At 44.9% G+C, this 24516-nt stretch overlaps 1 protein-coding gene across 4 annotated transcripts in view; it reads left to right on the top strand.

The window, feature by feature from the left end:
- The window catches only part of SMOC1 (SPARC related modular calcium binding 1), a 154335-nt gene that overhangs the window by 99605 nt on the left and 30214 nt on the right, over positions 1-24516 (top strand). For 2 of the 4 annotated variants that reach the window (XM_032179741.2, XM_032179740.2), the window contains exons 5-7: positions 310-357; positions 14765-14821; positions 16756-16836. In XM_032179741.2, coding sequence (XP_032035632.1) covers positions 310-357; positions 14765-14821; positions 16756-16836 — 186 coding nt within the window. Of the gene's footprint in view, positions 1-309; positions 358-14731; positions 14822-16755; positions 16837-24516 lie in introns of all 4 variants that reach the window. The other 2 variants (XM_032179739.2, XM_032179737.2) reach the window with 1 other exon arrangement.

The following is a 24516-nucleotide window of genomic DNA, read 5'->3' as shown; positions in this document are numbered from 1 at the left end:
GTTGGAATGTTCAACAAGGGAGTTATATGAGTGTGGAATTTTGTAAAAATGTGGTCAAGACTGTTACCAGGGAACCTAGAAAATCATAGTTCATCTTAACAGTGCTGGGTTATCAGTGACATTGATGTTAAACAAACCCCACTCAACATGTGTATATGTACTAACATTGTATATAATATCCTTAGATGTGTATACAATACATATATACATGACCATATGCTCATAACATCAGGTTTTGCCAACTCTTTGAAAGAAACCAACCGCAATGCATTCTGAGTGGCTATGTTTTTGTTTCCCTTCTCACCCAAGGTTCAGTCACCGACAAGCCCTCGAGCCAGGGTAACTCAGGAAGGAAAGGTGAGTGGAGTTTTATGCTTTATCTAAATGTTTGCTTCCAAAGATGGTCCAAGCAGGATTTCTTAGATGAGATAGAAGGAGCCTGGGGTGAAAGCCTAAGGTGTCCCACAGAACATCTTCTCCATTCTCATTCTGTGTTTCCTCTCTGAAGCACCCGAGGTAAGGCTTATACAGTGATGGACACCAAGCTCCCAGAATTCCCGAGGGAGGTGAGTGAGTGTAGAGCCCAGAGCTGAGAAGCACCTTTAGAACGTGAGCCCTAGGAATATTGGTTCCCTGGGGAGCTCGGTCAGTCAACTACCAGTGTAGCCAGCATTAAACCAGAGAGGATGAGGAAGGTAGGGTGCCCAAGTCTGCCCTTGGCTCTCTTGCTGTGTAAGCACATTTGGGCATTTATCCCCCCTCGCTGATTTTCCTTCATAATTGTCCCAGCACATCCAGATTCTCTTCACTAAGGCGAGGCTGGCTTTGTGGGCATGCGACCTGTGCAGTTGTTATCCTGAAATTCTGAATAATTCTGTCTTTGAGTCCAATGGGACAGTGAAGATGCAAGTGAGTGGAGGAGAGACATGTCATATGAGTGTCTGCTGAACTTTGTCACCTCATTAGCACAAAGCTTTTGTGAGGTGTACTATGTGGCTTCCACAGCATGCTTAAAATTTTAATTTTTCTTTATCTAGGACAATACTAAGTAGCAAATTAAAATAACACCATGACAAGGTAAGAGAGAGAGACTGTGGAATAAAGGACAAAGTTTTGTATTTTAGTGCCTTTAATGGCACTTTTCCCTGCTTTTTGAATGAAAGGTCCTGCATTTTTACTTTACACTGGGCCCCACAAGTGACGTAGCTGGCATCTGTCTGAGGGCTGTTTATTGGACCAGCCAACATCAGCAGTAGGTCCCTGGAATATGCTGACCGTAGTTTTTAACATGGAAGACAGTTGGAGGCTTAAGATTCACTGCCACTGACCTCCAGGACAGCATATGTGCAGAGCTGGTAGTTGAATGGAAAGCAAGTGTGCATTTCATCTCATGTGCAGCCTCTCCAGGACTCCCATCTCAGGCTGAGTTTGAGGCTTCCCACCTGCATCTAGGCCTTGGAAACTACATGCTCATCAGGGCCCACGTGGAGCCTTGGGCTTGCTGAGGGTCATTGTGAAGTTCACAGGCTTGTCCTGCACACACAGTTGCAGGGAGACCAAGGTAAAGCCCTGGGCCCTGCCTCCAGTGCTTATGCCATGGATGGGAAGAAGAGGCGAAGTCATCCACTCTGAATGCAGGAGATAAGGATCTGGAGAACCTGCTGCCCGCAAATGCAGGTGCTCCAAGAAGATGTGGAAGTGGAACAGATGATACCACCCCCACCAGAAAACAGGGACCAGTGGGCCAGGTGGGCTACTGCTCTTACCCTGGGCAAAAATGAGAAAGTGGTTGGAAAGGGGAGTAAGTGCTTCTTCAGGTCCTTCCCAGGGCATGAGGAGACTACCATAAGTGTGGGTGGTTCCCTCCTAGATGGGAAAGTGGGGAGAGAATCTACAAAGACCTGAAATCACCAATGCTGTGAGTAGTGTGTGTTTACTGGGATTGGAAAAGGAAGATGCCTTCAGGTTTTCTATTGCATGTGTGTGTGTGTTGTTTTTTTTCTAGCAGAGCATTTTTAATTTTTATCTTTTAGAGACAAGATCTCACTGTGTTGCCTAGGCTTGCCTCAAACTCCTGGGCTCAAGCAGTCCTCCCACCTCAGCCTCCCAGGTAGCTGGGACTACAGGCATGCACTGCTTTTAGTTTTGCTTGTTGCAATGGAAATCTTCAGGAACATCACCTTTATTCCTGGGCATGAGGTCCTGGTAGTAGGAAAGAAAAATTGGCAATCGTGCAAAACTGACCACCCAGATTCCCCTCCTCCAAAGGGAGCTGATTGTATGATGCTGAATAAAGTGCACACACACTAAACAACTGCTAGCCATGGGATTCTGGTTCTTAAACTGGACAAGAAGTGCTTTCCAGGGGGATGTGGCTTTGCACCCTGTGGACAACAATGAGAGACAGACCCATGGTCATCCCAGGCTCTCATTGGTCCAGCTAGAAGTGGGGGAGTGAGGAGGGCTTGAGATGTCAGTTTACAGTCAACAGTGAGCACCCTTTGTTCCCTTTTACAGCCAAGCAGTGAATATCAGTTGTTCCTTTTCAGCTCTAGGGTCAGCTTCCAGAGCCAAAAGAGGGTAGAGGAGCCCGATTCCTCCAGGGGCGATGCAGGAAATGGGGGATAGAATCTGAAGCCTTCATCTCAGAGGGATAAGCTGCTCTCAGTTCCCAGCTCTTTACTCCCTTGCCCTGGATGGGTCCCTTCCTCCAAGATGGCTCTGCAGAGGCTTCCTCTTTGGTGCAAAGGTCAGGACAAGGCTCTGGTGGGGAATGCTGGGAATCATTCTCCCCTGGAGTCTTAAATTCTATTTAGTGGCCTCTCTTTCCCTGTACTTTGAAGGATCCAATTAGGTGTTGGATACTCTTCTCTTTGTCTGCTGTGGGCAGCGCAGTGAAGAGCAGGTTCGGGCCACCTGTAGGACGCCACACCTGAAGCCACACCTGTCCAGGAAGCTGGGGTTTGAATGGGGACAGGGTGCGAGAGGGCATTAGTAATATCCTGTGTCAGCCAGCCAAGGTTCCTCTTTCAGCTGCCACTTAAGAATGGAATGTGCTCTGGAAGGCAGCAGGTGGGAAGACACAAAGGCCCCTTGTCTGAGCTTGTTCCTGCACATGGCTTCTCCTAGGAGGCATCTATTTCCCCCAGGCCTGCTGCAAAGAGGTGCTGGGTCTGCACCCTTGTGCAGGGTGAGGGGTATGGCCAGAAAAGAGGTGGGGCCAGAGGTCTGGAGGTGTGAGTGGTGGGGGACGTCAGGGCAAGGACAGGACCCAGCCTTCTCTTTCCCTAGCCTCTTGCCTTTTTGAATATCTTCCACTGACCGGACTGGGAGGGATCGGCTGTCCCTCCCAGGCTGGAAGGAATGAAAAGATGTATTGTGTGACCACGGAGAGTCTGGTTGCCAGCCAGAAATTAGTTCTCTGAAGGAGAGGAGGAGAAAGGCAGAGCAGAAGGAGGCTGGGGGAGGAGGCCCAGAGAGATAGCAGGAGGAAGGGAGGCGGGAGAGAGGCTGGGTGGTAACAGGTCACAGCCGTTTGGTCCGAGACAGGAGGCCTGAGTGGCTGTGGCTCCTGGATCCACAGATGTGGGGCCCCAGGGAAGAAGTGGGGGAAGGAGGGGGAGGCACTGTTATCTTACCCAGATGCACGTGCTCCAGGAGGGGAGGAGGGTCAAAACTTCAGACTATTTACTTAATCCCTTGGAATGTCCTTTCCTCACTCTGTTCTTTGGGCCCCTTGTGTTTAACGAACTCCTTTATGGGCACATGTGTGGTAATTAACACGTGCAGTGTAGGTCCTGGACCATGTGTTTGAGTTTCAAATATCCATTGATCTGGGGCAATCCCATCCTGGCTGTCCCCTCCCCTTCTTCTCCTTTGGTCCTGGCCCTTAAAGAGAGATGCGTGTGTGTGTGTGTTTGTGTGTGTGTGTGTGAGGGGGACGGTGCACATGTGCATTCACATGTGTTTTATGGATGCTACAGAGGAATATCAGAAGAGAGGAAGAGAGCCCCAAACAGCCCCTTAAGCTCTGAAAATGCGCTGCTAAAACAGTTGAAGGCTGAAGAAGTAGAGATACAGGTAAACTTTTGGTTTTCTCTGGAGTCATCCAAAGGAAAGTAGATGGGAAGCAGAATGGTTTCAGAGATCAAGAACTTATCCTGCAGCAGTTTTACCTGGCTGTACCAAGGCCTGTGGATTTTTCTGATGTGACTCTTTTTGGGTTCTCAATGCTAATTACCATAGTTGATTTGAGGAGCTTCCAGGATAACTGAACACAGGTTCAGGGGCTGGCCCTGCTCTTCATTGCTTGTGAAGTGCAAGGAGGGAAGGAAGTTCTTAGCCTCTGGTGGGGTGAAGGGGGGCAGTGGTGAAGAGTGATTAAATGAAAGGATATGGAAAAGCACTTGTGAAATGATTTCTGGCAGCTCTCTGCGAGCTTTTGACTTCTGAGTGCCCAGAACATCAGAGGCCGTGGGGTGATGCTGTGATAAATGGCAAGTGAAAGTTTAGAGTCACCAGGAATTTTTTGCAGTTTGCATTTTTCCCATAAGAAGTCTGGGAGTTAGTTGTTTAAGGAAAGTAAGAGAAAAATAAAAACACTAATAAATTCTGCTAAACTTTTCTGCATGGGCTTCTGTACTCGTCAAGCTAGTCTTGGAGAGGGGCAGAACTTCAAAAATCCAACCCACCTTTAATTTGCAGAGCTTAAAAAGAAAATCTCCCACTGGCTGTTCCATAGTATGTGCTCCAAGTAAAGAGTGAGTCATATTTATTTCTCCAAGGTCCCTGTCTGTATCTATTTTTAGAGCTGGGTCTACAGGTTGTTGCCAACTTGGAGACCTTGTCACTCAAGCAATGGATGGAGCAGCTCTGACGGGCAGGCTTAGGACAGGGGCAATGGCTGGCAAATATCCCAGATGAAGGGGACTGGGTGGCCCCCAGCCTCAGCCCTTATGAGGTGTTAACACACCTGAAGGAGGGGTGCTTCATTGCCCTGAGCCTGGCAGAGCCGTGTTGGGCTGGCTGTCGAGGGACATTCCACATGTGAAACGTCACTCCTGCTCACATGACTTAAATCTCTTTCCTACTACCTCTTTTTTCTCTTCCCCTAGCAATCACGGGGGTGTGGGAGGCCGAACCTGTAGCTGATCTCTTAGCATTGCCATCAGATGGGCTGGGCTGGGTTTGGATGGAGATGAGCAGCTGACGACCTCCATGCTGTTGGCTTCTGCTCACATGGCTTTTCCTGGAGAAGGATTCGCCCTGATTCTGTGCCTGAGCAGCTCCAAGCCTGAGAGAGGCAGCTCTTTTGCCTTCTGGTTCTCCAAGCCGCCTCCACCAAGCCTGGAATGTTCATATACCAGCTTCGCAGAGGTCAGTTTTAGAAGGGGTGTGCTTGCATGCTCACACATGTACCACGTCTCCCTCCTTCCCACAGCTAACTGCTCCGCCAGCTTGGCTCCAGCTACTCAACCCCCTCCATTTTGGCCCATATTCCAGGGTCTCTGAAGAGAAGTTTATGCATGAACAGCACTAGACTGAGAGTTTGATTTCCTGCCATATCCTCATCTCCAAGGATTGGAGAGAAAATAAGATTTAGGGATCTGGAAAAAGCCTCTTAGACAGAGATTCATTTGAATCCCTGGTGGTATTAGTAACCATTGATATTTTCCGCTTGGTGCTTTTACTTAGCAAATATTTATGGAGAACTTACTAAACGTCAGGCTTGTTATCGTCACTAAGGACCCAGGGATGAGTATGACAGTACGAGTCCAGCCTCACCTCCTGGAGCTCACATTCTAATGGTTCTTAGCCTTTTATGATGGAGGTTATTCATCTTCAGGTGGAGGAAAACCTCCAGGGGAGCAACAGGCTTCTGTAAGCTCTGGGAAGCTGCCACCTCTGCAGGGGAGGGAAGGCAGGTGGCCCCTCCAAACAACCCTGTGTGGTAGCTCCTGTAGCCAGAGCCTCTAGGGAAAGCCCCTCGGAGGGCGCAGCCTGAGCTGAGCAAAGCCCTCTGCCAGGTTCCTGAGCCCTCTGACTAGTGCCTTTGTGGGGCCACTGAAGTCCAGGTGAGAGGGCTCAGAGCTTGTCAGGCCAATGAGAATCTGTTCATTTGCTCCCTGCTCCTGGCCTAAGTTCCAGTGTGGCACAGCAGCTTGCAGAGAGGTGGGAATATGGGCACACAGGTGGACAAGCCTTGGGCCTGCTTCTGACCACCGGTCTCCAGCTCGGAGGGCCACAGAACTCGTGTGGTAAAGGCCGAGGAAGTGTCGCTCTCAGGTTCCATTGCAGTGATCCTGTGCTTGCAGAAGGAAAGATGTGAGATTCAAGGGCTGCTTATTCTCAAGTTTCTTCGAAAAGGCAATGGAACTAGAATAGCTGAAACAATTTTTAAAAAGAAAACTAAAGTGGGAGGAACCATTTTACCTGATTTTAAGATGAATAAAGCTAGAGTTCTAGAGATAGTATGGTATTTGCGGAGTAACAGATGCATAAATCAATGGAACAGAATAGAGGACCCAGAAACACATCCACAAACAAATGGTGCTCTAGCAATTGGACATCCACAGACCAAACAAATAAAATTAACAAATCAACCCCAAAGCCTCAACCTAAACCTCAGACCTGCTATGAAAATTAATTCGAAATGGATCATAGACTTAAATGTAAAATGTGAAGCTATTAAAACTTTTAGAAGAAAACAAGAGAGAATCTTCGCCACCAAAAACATGATCTGGAAGATAATATATATGAATTGAACTTTAAAATTTGCTCTGCAAAAAGTGCTGTTAGAGAATTAAAAAAAAACTACAGCCTAGGAAAAAATATTTGCAAACCGTCTATCCAACATAGGACTCATATCTAGAATATATAAACAACTCTTAAAGCTCAGCAGTTAAAAAACAGTTTAGTTGCAAAATGGTGGCCTGGCATGATGGCTCACACCTGTAATCCCAGCACTTCGGGAGGCTAAGGTGGATGAACCACTTGAGGCCAGGAGTTCAAGACCAGCCTACCCAACATGGTGAAACCCCATCTCTACTAAAAAAACAAAAAAAACACAAAAATTAGCCAGGCATGGTGGCACACGCCTGTAATCCCAGCTACTCAGGAGGCCAAGGCAAGAGAATCACTTGAACCCAGGAGGTGGAGGTTGCAGTGAGCCAAGATCGTGCCACTGCACTCCAGCCTGGACGACAGAGCGAGATTCCATCTCAAACAAACAAACAAAAACAAAAAATTAGCCAGGCATGGTGGTATGCACCTGTAATCCCAGCTACTAAGAAGGCTGAGGCAGAAGAATCACTTGAACCCAGGAGATGGAGGTTGCAGCAAGCGAGATCATCACTCCAGCCTTGGTGACGGAGTGAGACCCTGTCTCAAAAAAAAAAAAAACAAAAACAAAACAAAACAAAAAAATTGGCGAAATGCACAAATAGACATTTCACCAAGGCAGACAAACAGAGGGCAAATATGCACACAAGAAGAGGCTCAGCATCATTAGCCGCAGGAAATGCAAAATAAGTCCATGGCAAGATGTCACTACATATCTATTAGGAGAGCTAAAAGAAAAAGTAGTGTCAACACCAAGTGATAGTGAGGCTGCCTAGAAACTGGACCTCTCATACATCGCTGGCAAGAATGTAACATGGTACAGACACACTGGAAAAATGCTTTGGAAGTTTCTGAAAAACAACTAAACGTACATTTACCATATAATCCAGCAGTTGCACTCCTGAGCATTTCCAGAGAAATGAAAATTTATGGCCATACACAAAACCTGTACACGAACAAGAGGCAGCTTTATCTGTAATAGCCGAAAGTAGAAAAAAAATCCCAAATGTCCTTCAGTGGGTGAAACAAACTGTGGCACAGTAGTACTGCCCTACCCACGGTCAACCATAGTCTGAAAATATTCAATGGAAAATTTCAGAAATAAACAATTTGTAAGTTTTAAGTTGTGAGCCATTCTGAGTAGAGTGATGCAATCTCGCACTGTCCTGCTCCCTCCCATCTGGGATGTGAATCATGACTTTGTCTAGCATACCCATGCTGTGTACCCTCCCTGTGACTTGGGGCCAGCTCTGTTATCAAGTGGATAGATTGCAAAAGGAAGAAGGATGAATACAGTACAATCAGATATTCTGAAAGATAGACAATATTCATATAACTTATAAAAGTATGTTGTTATAGTTGTTCTATTTTATTATTAGTTATTATTGTTCATCTATACTGTGCCTAATTTATAAATAAAACTTTATCATAGGCATGTATGGGAAGAAAACAGGGTGTATAGGGTTCGGTACTGTCCGCGGTTGAAGGCATCCACTGGGGGTCTTGGAAGGTATCTGCTGTGAGTAAGGTGGGATCCCCTATCCATCTATACCATGGAAAAATACTCAGCAATAAAAAGGAATGAATTGTTGATATATGCAACCACAACTTGAATGGATCTCAAGGGCATTATGCAACATGAAAAAAAGCCCATTTCAAAAGGTTGTATATTGCATGATTCCATTTATATAACAGTGTAGAAATGACAGCATTATAGAGATGGAGAACAGATTAGTGGTTGCCAGGTGTGAGGAATGGGGTGGAGGAGGGAAAGTGTGACAGTAAAAGTGGCACAAGGGAGATCTTTGCGCTAATGGAATAGTTTTAGGCTGATGGTGGTGGTGGTTACCCGAGTCTACACATGGATAAAATTGCAGAGAATGATACACACAAATGAGTGCATTTAAAACTGGCAGACTCTTAATAAGGTCCATGGATTATATGAATATCAGTGTCCTGATTTTGATTTTGTACTAATTATGCCACCTAGATGATTAAAGGGCTTACCCATATCATTATGTTAACTGTAAAGCCGTTACCATTGGGGGAAACTGGGTGACGGGTACACAGGACCTCTCTGTATTATCTTTGCAACTTCCTGTGAATCTATAATCATTTCAAAATAAAAAGTTAAAAAAAACATTAGCCGAGTCTTCTGTGTGAACCCAGCCCGGACCAGACTCCTCTGCTGCCAGTGCTTCCTCTTCCTCTTCTGTCCCCAGTTTGCCTTTTCCCCAGCCTTCTGTTTTTGCTCTTCTTCAGCTCGAGGATGTGAGAACTGCCTGCAAAAAGGCAGCTTTCAGCTTGTTTTCACTTCTTTTGGGAGGGAACATGCAGGTAGGTATACGGAATATAAAACACTGACCTCCTGCTTTGGAAAGAACCTGACATACCCGACCACTTCTGCTCCTACAGATCAGAATCAGGACAGTTCACCATCCATTTCTGAGCCTCGCTGGTCATGGCGCATGCATCTCAGGAAATGTTGAGGTGGCCTAGCATTCCATCCTCCTCCAGGTCTGATTCAGGGCAGGCTTTTAAGGGACTTTTGCAAACAGACACTGTTGTCTCCTTACGATGCCCAGAATGAGTTGTCTCCACTTCCACATTGAGCCTCAGAATCACATGTGGAGGGGGATGGTGGCTCTGACATAAATGTGGTCCCTTCAAAGCAAGAACCTCCCAGCACTTCTACCAGGCTGAAGTTTATCCCCATGTCTTTTTCAAAGATGGACAATGGCAGCCTGAAAGAATATGAGGGAGGGTCACCAGTGATGGACATGGTTTGGGGAGAGCCCAAGAATTGAAGGGGACTTGGGATTGTTGAGAGACCTTCCACATCTCAGGATGGGGGAAATGGTTTCTTTTTTCCTCATTCTCCAAGGCTTCTCAGTCTCAGAGACCCCAAGAGATGCCATTAATACAGATTCCTCCTCTGGCCCCTTTGAGACATTTGCTTTTGAAGGACCTGGAAGAGAAAGCTCTTTGTATGTGGCCAGAATAAACTCATTGTACACCCAAACAATTAACTCCTCAATGGACTTGCCAGCCCCTTGAAAGGCCTGGCCCTGCGTCCCTGGACCTCTTGGCTCTATTCAGTCCCTTAAGCACACCAATGTTTTTGGGTTTTTGTTTTGTTTTGTTTGTTATTCTGAAAAGTCTTTCCCTGAGAATAGTCTGAGCGGATCAACATTGTCCTCAGCCCGGCATTTATCTCTCCTCGCCAGCGAATGTCAATCAGGAATCAAAAAGCCAAACAGAGGAGGCTTTGAACGGTGTCATCGGGGGTCGAAGTGACTTCCAGCTGTCAGTGCGTGGGCCAGGCCTTCTCACAGGGCAAGGAATTGTGCTGTCACACAAACCCACTGTCTGTATAGGCTCGCAGAGCCCATGCGGGGGCTGCAACTTTCTGGGGCTGCACCTGCAAGGACAAGGCGTGACTGGGGGTTGGGGAATCTCCAGAGGCCAAATGCCAGGGCTCTGGGACCAGGCAGTTTCCAAAGCTGCTTGCTGCCTCTGGGACCTTGATCAAATCACTTACTTGCATCGTTACTCAATTCTCTTTTTATCTGCCTGGTTTCTCCCTCCACCCTGGCTGGTGGTGAGAATAGATGAGGAAAGCTACCTGCCAGGAACTGAGTGTTGCAAAGTGTGGTAATACTATTATTACCATTGCTCTTGACATCCTCCTTGAGAATTCTTTCAGTTTGCCTTATTTGTTGTTTGTTTTCATGTTTCCAAATTTGCCCTTTTTCTCCCTCCCTGTAAGAAAAAGGATAATCTTTGAATTGGCTTTTTTTTTTTTTCAGTGTTTATCCTCTTCCTTTTAATCTGGAAGATTATTATAGTATTAAAGAGAAATACTCTCTGAGGTCCAAAAGAATCACGAAGAATATGCACCAAACATCATCACATGCATACACAGATTCAGATATATTTTTCCTTAAAACAGTGGAAGAGTCTTCCCCCAAATTAAGGACCACTCAAATAATCTAGCTGCTGCTGCCTCATGATTTGTTTGTGATGATTTGGGCACACCTCCCTTTTTGTTTTAACAGCTTTATTGAAGTATAGTTTACATATCATAAAATTCACTCGTTGTAAATACACAACCCAATGTATTTAATAAATTCATAGTGTTGTACAATTGTCACCAGAGAACATCTCCATCACCCCAAAAAGCAACCTTGAACCCATTCACAGGTATTTTCTACTCCCACCTGTAGCCCTAGGCACCCCCAGATCTGTTTTCTGTGTCTATAGATTTAGCCTTACTAGACATTTCATATAAATGGAATCATACAACATGTGATATTTACATCTGGATTTTTATACTTAGCATAATGTCTTTGAGATTCTTCATCTGTATTGTCACATGTATTATTCATTCCTTTTAATTGCTGAATAGTATTCTATCATATGGATATATCACAATTTATTCACCGGTTGACAGACATTTGGATTGTTATCAGTTTGAAGCTTTAATGAATAATGCTGCAGTGAATATTTCTATACATGTCTTTGTGTGGGCATGTTTTTATTCTCCTAGATGGATTCTAGGAGTGGAATTTTGGGGTTAAAAGTTGATGTTTAGCTTTTTAAAGAGACTGTCAAACTGTTTTCCAAAGTGGATGCCCAGTTGTACATTCTCACCAGCAATGAACAAGGGTTCCATTTCCTCCACATCCTTACCAACACTTAATATTGTCTATGTTTTTATTTTAGCCATTGTAGTGGCTGTTTAGAAGTATCTTGTTGTGGTTTTAATTTGTACCTTCCTAATGATTAATGATGTTGGGTATCTTTTCATGTATGTATTAGCCATCTGTATCTCTTTGGTGAAATGTCTGTTAAAATATGTTGCCCATATTTAAATAAGGTTGCTTGTTATTGAGTTGTAAGGTTTACCTTATTTTCAATTTAAAAACTTTGATAGGATTTTAATTTTTTAAACCCAATTTTAAAAGTAAGCAGTTGAATAAGATGGTTTGCACTCATGGAATTATAGATGCCCTTTAGTAGGCCTTTAATGTGTTTTACACCTACACAAAAAAGTGTCCCAAGATTTTGTAGGCAGATATCCTTCCATTTTAGAAGAGGATATTGCTCTCCAGAGAATTAAAAGGAGGGGGCTCAACTTATCCAGAATAAACTTATTAGATGTGAAGGGGGAATTGGAGTGTGACTCCCCTTGAGACTGGGAGGCAGGAGCACATATAGAAACCTTGTTCTCTCCCCAGGGCCCAGTGTGGGGCCTGGTGTTGCTCCAGGGCTTGCCTGGAAGCAGAACTGATGTAGACCTTGGACCTAGGCCTTGGACTTGTGTTTGGTAGATGAGGTGCTCTTATTTGCTGGGTCAGAAGCCAGGAGCCCAGGTGCCCGGAGATGATGGTTAGAGGGTGCTGTTCGCTTTGGCTTGGCTTCCCAGCCTTTGAGCATGCTGGATTTCACAGGTGGTTCCTGGCAGCAGGGTATCTTGTCTTTTCTCACTTCATAAAGATTTCCACTTAGGACCTCCCCGTGGCAGAGCAGCTGTATCTCTTCACCCTCAGTGACCCTACCCTGCAGGAAGATTCCTTCCCTGTACGTGGCTTTATGCCTCATGGGCTTCTCTGACTACATCTGGGAAATCTGTGGAAGTCCTTGACCTGCAAAAGGGCAAAGCTTTCCCAGAAAACCTTTTTGCCCTCCTTGAGTGTAGACCTTCTTTGCTGATGGCTGGGCCAGATGGGCAGTCCAAGATTTTCATCTGGATGATGGGAGAAATAAACAGAATGTTTTCAGTTATCTTGCTCCAGAGAAGAGATACAGCTCTTGTAATATGGGAGGATTTTAATACCTACATTGAATATTAAAATATTAGATAAGCGATATGCACTTGAGTTCTCACTATCATCCCTCGTGGAATGTTTGATTTTTCACTTTCCCTTTGTTAGCCTGTAAGACTCCTAAAATGAAGCCACCCCGTGTGGAAGGGCTGAGCACACTGCGCTGGACTATTTAGACTGTGAACTCTGTATCCGGCAGGCACGACCAAATGTTCGTTGCAGCTGCCAAAAGACTCAATTCAGTGGCTCATTTAATTCAATGGAAAGAGGTGTTAATAGAGTCAGGGGAAGTGATGCTATTAAAAAAATGACATTGTGTGGCTCTGTTCTGTGTTTATTCTCCCTCAATGACTTCCAGATCAAACTCACACAGTTTGGCATCAAAAGATGCCTGTTTTGGACTCCAGTTTGAGGCAAATAATATATCCAGCATAGATACTCTTCTCTTCCTGCTACATCTCATTTCTTGGGATGATTGTCAGATAATTCAGGATCACTTTGGCTTCTGCAAGAGTTGGGTCTTGGTGTCAGTACATGAGAATAATAGCAGGGTCAGGTGTCACCCGACTGTCAGCTCAACTGCTGGCCTCAGCCTCTAGCAAGGGTTAGAGTCTCCATAGCTCTTGAATCTTAAGCTCCCAAGGGTGAGATGTTGATGCAAAAAAGAGATCAGGACTCTGTATTCTCTCTCCCTCCCCCAGTAAGATGCAGGAAAGTCGGCCAAAGTTACTGAGAGCTCCAAATGGTAAAGGGTTGTTATTATTGATGACCTGACTGGCGTCACAGAGACTATCTGAGAACTTGCAATCTGCATAAATAGTTAATGCTCAGAGAATATAGTGTTCCATCCTAAAAGACCTCTAAGGGGTCTTGAGAAGAGATGGATGGTGTAATCATCAAACCACCTGAGACAACAGTGCTCTCCTTCCCTCCCCCTGTGGAGAGAAATCTCTTAAACTATATAGCATTAAGAGGCACAAAGATACCCTCTCCCAGCCTTCTCTAAGGGGGTAAAAGTATTTCTTAGGGGATGAAAAACACTTACTAATTTTACATATGAAGCACAAATATATATACAGTTTCTTTGCATTATTAAAATTTCATTAGGGAGATGATTAGGAAAAAAATTACCTAAAAATGCTCCTTAGACGAGTGATAATGGAAAAAAGGTTGAGAAATACTGCTCTAAGCTAAGGTTTTTGGGGCCCTGGTGAAAGAACTCAGAGTCCTGGAAGGTAAATAAACAAAGTCTGCACTAACTCCCGACCTGCAGAGGTTCTTGCTGTGCAGAGAGGACTGCCAACACTATTAGAATGATAAGCGTTAGGACTTTGTTACTGGGAGCTCCCTGCTCCCATAATCTATGTTAGAAATTTCAAAGCAATCTAGGGTGATTTCTGCAAAGTCCCATGTCCTCTCTCACTTTGCTTGCCCTCCCTCTTATTGGGAATTGGGGTGTTTGCTATTTCCCAGTTAGAAGCATTCTAATGATTCCTGATTCTCTTCAGTTCCGTGTGCTGGAGAGAGAATGGTTCTTCCTGCCTTCTTATCTGTTTTAGGTGAGAGTGGAGAAACAGCGAGGAGATTGGAAGGGAACAGCACACAGGTCTCTTGTTTTCCTTGAACTCTTTAATCAGGGCCACTGAGCTGGTAGCTTTAGGGCAGGAAAGGAGCTGGGGACACCATAATTTGATGCCATAAGGATTGCCAACCTTATCCTAACATGCCTGGCTATAACTCAGGGCTGAGGGGGAGATACTGCCTCCCAGTTTTCCTGCGGGAACAAGGGCCAGCAGAGTCATACTGGTATCCTCAGATTTGTGAGAAATGGTCCCCCAAAGCCATGAAGCTTTAGCTCCTTTCGTCCATGCCTTGGGATGGTGAACACACACCTGGATTCGTTTTGTTGTTTTGTCTCTCTATGGTTCTCTTTTCCTTCTTGCCCTTTTCTTCTTTTGTTTCTTTTTCTTTGTTCTCTTCACTGGGACTTGGCCGGGCCTTGTACAAACCCCAACCATTCAACAGTGCTGGAGAGTAGATAGTATTTACCTCAATAATGGTAGTCTCCTTTCGATTCTTTTTAACCCTCAATTCAGATGACGGGTCTAAGCCGACGCCCACGATGGAGACCCAGCCGGTGTTCGATGGAGATGGTAAGCTCTTGCATTACTTCTGATGTTCATTCTCCCACTCATTTTCAGGTTTGGGAAAAGTCTTAACGTTGGATGTTTGTTTAAGTTTTATTATTATTATTTTCTTTTTTAATTTTAATTTTTCCCAGTGTAAGCTGGGTTGTTTTAACCTTTTTAAAAAATGCAAATCCTCCCAGGAACTGGTACACTCTCCACTTCTGGAAGGGCCCTCTGTTCTCTCAGGCTTCCTGCCTGTCTCCTGGTGTCCAACAATAACACAGGCTGGACAGACCCTTGGAGCTGCCAAGATCCAGGAATCACAGCTGAGAAAGATAGTCAGGCCGCAGTGTCCCTTCAGTAAATTAATTGGCACTTACAAGTGTCCACTCTGTGCCTGGCACTGTGTGAGCCCCTCTGGGGGATGAAAAGGAGGTTCGGAGATGTAAGCCTTTGCTCTCAAGACAGCTGCACTCTTAGAGTGCTCTATGTGTTAAATTACATGGTCTCCGTTCTTATTGTCATAGACATTTATGGAAGAAAGAGATCACCATGGTCTAGGAAAAGCTTTTGTGAAGAGCCAGGACTTGAGCTGGATCTTGAAAGTGGAGGGGAGGAGTCTGGGTGTTGCAGGCAGGGTGCTGGCATGGACAAGAGGGGAATGAGGCAGGGATGGGATACGGTGAGGAAAGTCGCAGGAAGGAGATTGGCCAGTGGGACTGGTTTGTGTAGGTTGTAGAGACGTTGAGAGTTGAGGCGGGACATTTTGGAGAGGAGAAATTCTAGGTCAAGAGAAATTGTGGCTGGTGGCAAAAGAGAGGCTGGAAGTCTCTGGAGGCATAGAGAGAGGATAGGAGTGCGGGGTGCAGAAGGTTCAAGTTGGAGGTGCTCAGGGCCTGTACTCTTCAGTGTACTGTACTGAGTACTCCATATTCCGCTGGTGAGGAACTGGAAGTTTGGCAGAGTGAAGTCTCTAAAATATGACAATAAGGTTGGGATTTTAGTGCAATATGTAGCAAACTTTGAGTAGCTCCTAGCTAAGCGTATCCAGCCCTGGATCATGAGACTGGGCAGAGTGACAGAAGAATAAAAAGAAATCATGCCACGGGTTAACACTGTGGCTATGGATGTCCCTAGCACAAGCTGAGCTCTGAGGAGGATTGAAATGTGCAATATCCTTTGCAATCAGCTCACTTATGGGAAGGTTTGTATGTTCATGTCTAAAAGTTTAGGTGTAGATGTCTCTGTGATCCACAAAGGTCCTGGATCATTGACAAGTCTGGGACCCTGGGGGGTCAAGTGAGGGGTGAAGACTGTCTCATCTTGGGAGACCTCCCCAATACCCTCATTGAAGGTCACTCCACAGTATGCTCAGGGTCACTTTAGGATTCCCGCCTGTCCACTGGGTGACCAAATCCTGGAGAGGCTGGGGGCACCCTGGCACTCTCTGGATGGAGGAATTCAGCCTCTGTGCATGAGAAGCCATTAGAAAGGGGATTGAAGCACACATGAGACACACTCCTTTCTTTGCCATCTGGAGCAATCTTGGCTCAGCCGTTTCCCCTAGAATGGTCTCTGTGGTTTGTTTGGCGTTCGTTTGTTGATTTATCCCCTTTAAATCTTCTCCCAGGGAAGCAGCTGAGAGGGACTTGGCTTGGCCCATGTTCCTTACCTCCTGGGATAATATTTTTATTCCTGGATGGAGTGCTCAGCGCCTCTGCATTCTGACCACTCTGCTTCCCAGCACAGGATGCCCCTGATCAGCTCTTATGAGCTGTTGGGGAGAGGAGCTTCCGTTGTGAGGAAGGGAGGGGAACTGGGAGGAGTGGATGTGGGAGAGAGCTGAAGCCTCAATGCCTCAGACTTTGAAAAATGACTATTAAGAAGTCTGAGGTTACACTTCCACTCACATAGTCTCTTTGCCCAGACTTTTTCTCTCTCCTTTTCCTCACCCCTAGAAATCACAGCTCCAACTCTATGGATTAAACACTTGGTGATCAAGGACTCCAAACTGAACAACACCAATATGAGAAATTCAGGTAAATAACCTTCCTTGGATTACACATGTACCTGGTCCATCCTTCTTTGCCCCGTGGTTCTGTGACTACTTATTGTGTGGGTTTGGAAAAGTCATTTAATCTGTCTGGTTGTCAATTTCTACAGCTATAAAATAAAGAGATTGGATGAGTTAATCCCTTCCAACTTTAATTTTCTTCAATTATCATCTCAGGGATCATCTTTCTTAGGTCGTTGATCCTCTTAACAATTTTTTTTGACTGTATATTGTAATATTTTGATTAACTTTCCATATGCCATGCAGAAGAATTTGAAAGAAGAATGACTGGACATATAGAAGTTGGACTTCAAACCTGGAGGGAGTTGATTCTGTGTGTTTTGAAGGCTCTAAATAGCTGCTTACAGTCATGTCTTTTCTGGTCTGATCTTTTGGTAGGGGGTCTTGTGAGTGGTCAAGTTTGAACACTGGCTGAACCCTCTGTAGAAAGGTGATAATTTTTGAAGGATGATCATATTTGTAGGATTTTTTTGTAGACTCTATTTAATATCAATAAAGACCAGAGTCAGTAAAGTCTATTTACTATCAATAAAGACTAAATGTTCATCAACAGGAGAATGTGTTCACAAGCGAAATCTGTATCTCTATCAAGGAGGATCATCTTTTCAACCGAAGACTTCATTATGTGAAATACCACTCTGCATAATTTATGCCTGGTTGTTGAATTTAGCCATATCTTCTTTTCCTTATAGGTGGCAAAACTATGAACAAAAGATATATGACTTTGAACCAGCAAGCAGAATTTTACATGACCATCAATTAATGAGTGTCCTGTCACTGGTCCCCTTCAAGTTGACCTGTTCACCAGCTCTGTCCTAATGGTGGCGATGTGGCATTAGAATGCAAGGAATTATATAGGCCAGGAGGTGAATTCACATGCCATCAGTTGAGTTCCTCTGTGACTTGGGCTGGTCATTGCCTTTTCATGTGTCTGTTCACTGATAAAAGTTGGAGATACAGGATGGTGGAGTGAAAGGAGACTATGAACTCCCTTGGGTCAGTCTTTGACAGAATAGTGCAGTGGTTAAAGCACAGGGTTTGGAATTAGTGAAACCTGGGTTCACATTGTAGCTGCAACACTTAGTGACCCCAGTCAAGTCACATAATTCCTTTGAGCCTCAATTCTCATTCATAAAATGGGAATCACAATCTCTCCCTCAAAGGACCATGGTTAAAAGTTAACTAAGATAATGTCTATATGGCACTCAACTGATGCCTGGCTAACTGATAAATTGTAAGTACATGTATTTATTATTATCATTATTATTGGTATGAATAATGGGAATAGTAATGATGGTGCTTATTTTGAAAATTCTTCAATCACAAAGAATTTATGATTGTCACCTTAAGCAAAGGCATCTATTAGGCTTCTTCTTAGGACCACCTCTAGTCCCCTTTCCCTGTTAGGCAAATATAAATCAAATAGAAGTGGTTTGGGTGCCTGTAGTACCTGGTGCTGGAAGTAACATTTGCAACTGGTCTCCTAGTCCCTGAGGCCCTGGAAGGTCTGCAAGACCCCCATGAGTTAATTCTCATTCTGTGACCAAGTGGAAGATATGAAGTTGAGCTCTCTGAATTATAATATGCAGCACTTTTTTGCCTGAAACACTCACTTGGCCCGTAACAATTGCTTCCTTGAATTTCTTTTTTCACTTACCCATGCTTTTGATTGCTTTGGGGAACGATGGAGGAGAGAAGATCATCATCATCATCATTATCAGTAAAATTAGAATAGCACTGTCATAATAGCTACTTTGTATCAGGTGCTGTGGAACTTTACATTTGTCATCTCACTTGAGCTTCACCATAACCCTATGAGATAGCTATTGTTCTTGTCTCCATCTTGCAGATGAAGAGTCAGAGACTGAGACAGAGGAAGTAACTTGTCCTGAGTCATAGCTAGGGAGTGGTTGGGCTGGAGGAAACTAGTTATCCTTGGGAATAGAATGCCTGTCTTCTTGGGCTGTATTCTCTGTGTGTAGTAAAGTGGTGAGGTCAAAGTCAGTTGATAATCTTTGCTTCCGCTGAAGTTCTTCTGCTTTCATTCCTACTCTCCAATTAGATGAGAATAGGGTCATGTTGAGAAATGGATTCTGGGCAGGTCCCTCCACCTTCCTTTTGTTGGGGTGGCCTGGCCACCTTTATTTTTCTCTGGCTGACCCCAGTTATATCTGTAAGGTTAGTGTATATGACAGGATAGTTGGGAGCGAACTAACAGTTCTCTGAGAGAAACTGAGAGCAGGGCTAACTGTTAGAGGTTGATAACTTAGGAATCTCCTGCTCAACTGGGACTTTTTCCATCGTGATCAACTGGTAATATTGACTGAATGCCTATCAATGTCTTTGACATAATTATGTATAAAATATATGGTGCCACAAAGGCCTATAACAGGGGTTGTCAAATGGTCACTTGCCTGTTTTTGAAAATAAAGTTGGGTTGGATCACAGCCACAGCCATATATTTGTATAGTGTCTGTGACCATTTTCATCTAAATAGTAGAGTGGAATAGTTGTGACAGACCCTGTATGGCCTGCAAAGCCTAAAATATTTATTATCTGACCCTTTACAGAAAAGCTTTCTGGCGTCTGGCATATATGATTGAAATAGAAGCATTTGGATGGGAGTGTGTGTATGGGGATGTCTTACTTAAGTTTTCTGGCCCCTCTCATAGACCAGGCAGGAGGATGCTTCCTGACACGCCCAGGTAAGCCTTCATCAGCACAGGAGCTCTGAGGCAGCTCACAAGGCTCTTCACCATCTCACACAAACCTTTTCCAAGTTTTAGTGTCTGGTTCTGGTGCATGCTCCTACAAACGGGTTGCCAAAAAAGCATCCTGAGGTTTGGCTCTCTTAGGCAGGGGGTAGGGAATCTTTTGGATGTAGCAGAGATAAACCACGTAATGGCAAAAGCATGGGCTTTGGTGTCAGACAAACCTATAACCTGGTTTCCAATGCTAGCTTCCCACTGAGAGGCTTGGTGAGCTGGGGAAAGTTAATTAACTTCCCTGAGTCTTGATTTCCTTATATGTAAAACAAAGTTTTAGTGCCTTGCAGGATTTCTTTGTGAGGACTCAAGAGCATCTGTGTAATGCCTGGCACATAGTAGGTACACCATAAATGATTTTTTAAACCCAACAAAACACTGGTGAGTCTTGGTGGAATATCTTTATGTCTTCTGCTAGCCACTTGTTACATGTTATATTTGGTTTAATGAGAAGTCAGATATACCTTAGTGATAACTTATGTCTGGATATTTGGCTCTGGTAGGGACTGGAGCCTCTTGGCCAAACACCTGAGACAATTTTTCATTAGAGTTTGATGGATGATCCTGGGTTCAGGTGTGCTTCAGCCTGCATCCCCGGGGAGGTTGCCATGGGACTCCGTGAAGCCCATCGGGGTGAGAGCTCTTCTTCTCAGCTGTCTCTCAGAGGCAAAAAGGCTATCCCAGTTTCTTTTACACCCCATACATCCTTTTTTCACACTCAGACCCTGTGACGCCAGGTTTGTTTTCTGGCCTGGGGACTGTTGATGTTGGAAAGGTTCCACTGGGCAGCTGAAGTTTTGCAATAACATGACACATATGCCTACAGACTCTCCTAGTCTCCTTCTCTGCTCCTGGAAGTTTTGGCCCTTGTTTTTAAGGCTTTGTCATGTGTTCACTATAGTCAGTGTCGCCTTTTGAGTACTTGGCAGGTTCAGCATTGACAGATTTGCTTCTTTGCTCTTCTCTTCAGTTCTGGCCTCCATTGAACCTCTCCTCCATTGCATCTCCAGTGCACCAGGAATTCCTTTTGCATTCAGGAAGACAATGTACCTGGCCAGCTAATACCCTAGAACTTGAGAACAGCATCTTCCCATAGATGAGTGTTGGATGGAGCCTCTGTTCTGCTTTTATAAGGAAATATGAACTCTTGCTAAGTTTTTTTTTTTTTTTTTTTTTGAATCAGGGGTTGGCTACCAAGGCATTTCTTAATATACCTAGTGTTTAAAATATTTTTTAACCATCTGCATGTTACAGATGATAAAGATATGAAATAAGTGACAAGAATTAGGTTTCTTCTAATTCTTCACCTCATCTTCTCATGTTTCTAATTTGACTATGTGCAGGCACTTTCCTATGGCACTGATTTACGTCTTTGTTTCTATATGACAAACTTCTACCCTTTCTCCTCTGGGCAAGTATAATCTCTCAGGAAATATGTTCATGCAGCTCTTCTCTGTGCAGCAGAGTAATGCTCCCAAGGCCCCACCACTCATTTCCTTCTGCCCTGGGGGCTTGACTCTGTGGCCTCAAGTGGAGTGGAGTGGTGTGACTTCCCTCTTTGTTTTGTCATCTCTTTCTTTCCTTTGTCCCTGTTTTTTTCCAGTTAACTTCTTCCATGATCTGATCAAGGACCTCAAGGAGGCCCTAGACCCTGGCCCTGTGAGTTAAATCTGAAAGGGCCATGCCTTTCCTCCCTTGCCTCTTAGACCCACAGCACTTCCTTCTCCACATCATTGAATGGAGCAGCTCATGGTGACTCTGCTTCCTGGAGATACAGCCATCAGCACAGACACAAGGTGGAAATGCATTTCTTTTAAGTTTTACCACGAAAGTGACACCCTGGCCTCCTCGTGCATGACTGTGACTGTGTTTGCTCACGTCACCTTACCTGTCACAGGTAAGCTGTTCACAGTATCAGAGTGCTGCTCTTCTAGGCCTGCTTCAGGCCACTTGGCCACGTCTTGGATTGCTCCTTCCTCACCCAGGAAGTTCCTGCTGGGACAGCTGCTATGACTGGGACTTGGGGTCACTGAGGCAACTGCACCTCCTGGCTGAATTCCCCCACCCCCCAAGCCAGCACTCTTGGCCCGCCTAGAAACCACCGGCTGATGTAATGACTTGAGGCCTGGAAAAATAAACAGCTCGCGGGGAAACCAGCGGTAGCCATCGTAAGCAAATACCCCATGGCCACCTGGAATCTCGCACATGACGTGATTGGGAGGAAGAATGAGTAATCCACTAACGTTAGCAGCCGAGGATGGGTCTGGGCTTGTGTGCATTTAAAATATCTATATAAAAACACACCCTGGATATTTATTTCCATAACTGGCCTTCTGGATGTCTGCCCATCTCTCTGATGCAGGTGCCTTGGTCAATCATGGCCAGTAGAATTGAGCTGGGGATGGGGGATGGGTGGTCATCCCTATGGCTTTCTCCATGTCAACAAAGGCCTTGTTCTTTCTTAAAATTTCCCTTTGCGGAGAGAAGCAATAAACACACTTCGAGGCCCCGGGGAGCCTAGCCGCACAGTCCATTTTTACCTTGTTTTAAAATTAGCTTTCCTGGTCGCCTTGCTCCTTCGCCCCACGTTGTCTGCTTGGAACACAAAGGTGTGGGAGGGTGGAGGGATGTGCTGCAGGACCCAGCACTGGGATGACGTGCTGCACCAGCAAGGGTTCTGTTTCTGTTTCTGGAGGTGAGTGTGTCTGCTTTTTAATGTTTGATAGCAAAACTACATGCCCTGGTATTTTCCTTTTGGCCTCTGCTGCTAAGACACTGATATTAAAGATCTTGCCCAGGTATTGTCATTGGCTCATTCCAATTTTCTGGAAGTCAACTACAGTCTCTGCTTAGATCTGAGGGTCCTTGTTCTGTGTTTATTTGTAAAGTGGCTTTGGAAGTAGTTGGGGTCTACATCTCATAAACACACTCACACAGGCAACACTCATGTTTTGGGGAGTAAAGAGTGAAGTTATGATACTTTATTTTGATAAATTTAAATAGCTTTTCCGTCTTCCACCTTTGTCTGTGCCTTCTTCTCCCTTTCTGTCTAAATTTTTATTTGCTAGAACTTGCTCTTAAAAGTACAGAGACTGTCAGTTTAAGGCCAATGAAAGTACAGGGACTGTCAGGTTAAAGCCAATGAAGTTACTGAGAAAAATTAGAAAAAAGGCAGCTTGCTATTTCTCAGTACTTGTCATTGCAAAAATACTGTGAGGTATTTCATATTCTTTTTTGGTGGAAGGGTCATATCTGCTCACTTAATGCCATGAGTCAATAGAGATGGGAACTTTTCTAAAATCTGAGCAGATGCGAGTCAGTGATGCCTTGGGGGAAAAGTTAAAAAGAAAAATGCCTCCATACTATATTGGGACAATCCATCCTGGATGAAATATCCTCTGTAGAATTTCGATCTTGTTCTTCCCTACCCTGTAGGAACTCAGTCTCTGCGTGGGAAGGAAGCGGTCACCACTTCAGACCATGGTGAGCCATGCATGACCATTTTGGGTTACACAGAGAGAAACTATTTAGACAGGCTGGTTGGTTTGTAATTTTCCCTTACACCTCCTCACCCATGACACTTCATCCCAGCAGCATGCCCTACTTATAGTGCCAACTGTAAACATCCCTGTGAGGAGGTGGCCTCGGCCAACGTCAGGGATATGGGGTGGATGGTGTTACTTTTGTGCTGAAGATGGGATCTCCGAGACATAGCAGGTTAGGTGTGGCTCACAGGCCACATAGCAGGGCTGTGGAAAGAGGTATGAGGTACGAGGGAGAACCTGAGAGCACCGAGCAGCCTTCCCCTTAACCCAGCCCCTTCCTGGTGCTCTGAGTTCCATTGGGACTTGGGAAGCTAAGTTTGGATCTGGCCCCTGAGTCATGGGGAAGTGCACTTGATTTTGTTTAATTGTAAGACTGTGGGCCGTTAGAGTGAGAAGGGCCTGAGAGTCATCTAGCATTGCCGCTTAATTTTAAATGAGAAAACAGGAGCTCAGACTTGCTAAGGGCCTTGTCCAAGGTCATAGATCCATCAAGAACTATCATGTGCTAAGGCCTCTGTTTGCCACTGAGGGTTCAAAGGATGAAATACAAGGAACATTTAAGGCAGGAGCTGACCATTGGGCAGTGGTGCACCAAAGGGATGGGGGGCGATGGTGTGGTCCCTACCAGTGGGGAGGAGTATTTTATCACTGACATTGTTTTGAATTGCTGGCATAGTGATTATAAAAAGCAGATAAACTCTTAGCTATATGTGTATATTTTTTTTTAGTTTACCTACAGACATAACATCCCTTTATTGCCTGCCTCTGGAGCATACTGCTCCATTCCCCTGCCCTTGGTCAGCTACTGGAGTCCTGTTGAGGAGACTGGTCATTCACAGGGATAGGGCAGGAAGACCATGTTTGCTCCACACTGCTACCTTAGACAAGCTAATAGGAATAGTAGCTACCATTTAGCAACTTACTATGCCACCAGGTTTAATGTTTTTCACATATGATTGCATTTAATCTTCACAATGACCCTATGAGGCATGTGCAAGAGTTACCTTACTTTTACACGTAAGGAACCTGAACTGGCCAAGGTCACATAGCGAACAAGGGGTAGCACCTGAATCATTGACTACAAAGCCCATGCTCTTGACTGCCTATACTGCCTCTATTCCAACTGTTGCTGACTTCAGAACCTTCTAACATGCCGGACCCTTGGATAGGAGTATGCAGGAGGAGTGATAGGCACTTACTACTGCTTTTAGCCTTGCCAAGGAAGCCCTAGTATTCCCTCATCCCCTACCTCTAGTTCCCTCTGACTGCCCTGAGTTCTCTCTGGCAGTTGAGCTTTTAGACCAAGTTCACATCTCCATCTGGGCTGGAGCTGGA

The sequence above is a fragment of the Hylobates moloch genome, unplaced genomic scaffold (assembly GCF_009828535.3).
Source record: "Hylobates moloch isolate HMO894 unplaced genomic scaffold, HMol_V3 SCAFFOLD_16, whole genome shotgun sequence".
NCBI classification, from domain to species: Eukaryota; Metazoa; Chordata; class Mammalia; order Primates; family Hylobatidae; genus Hylobates; species Hylobates moloch.
The sequence above is the reverse complement of the archived record's forward strand: the minus strand, read 5'-3'. Positions and strand labels throughout refer to the sequence as shown.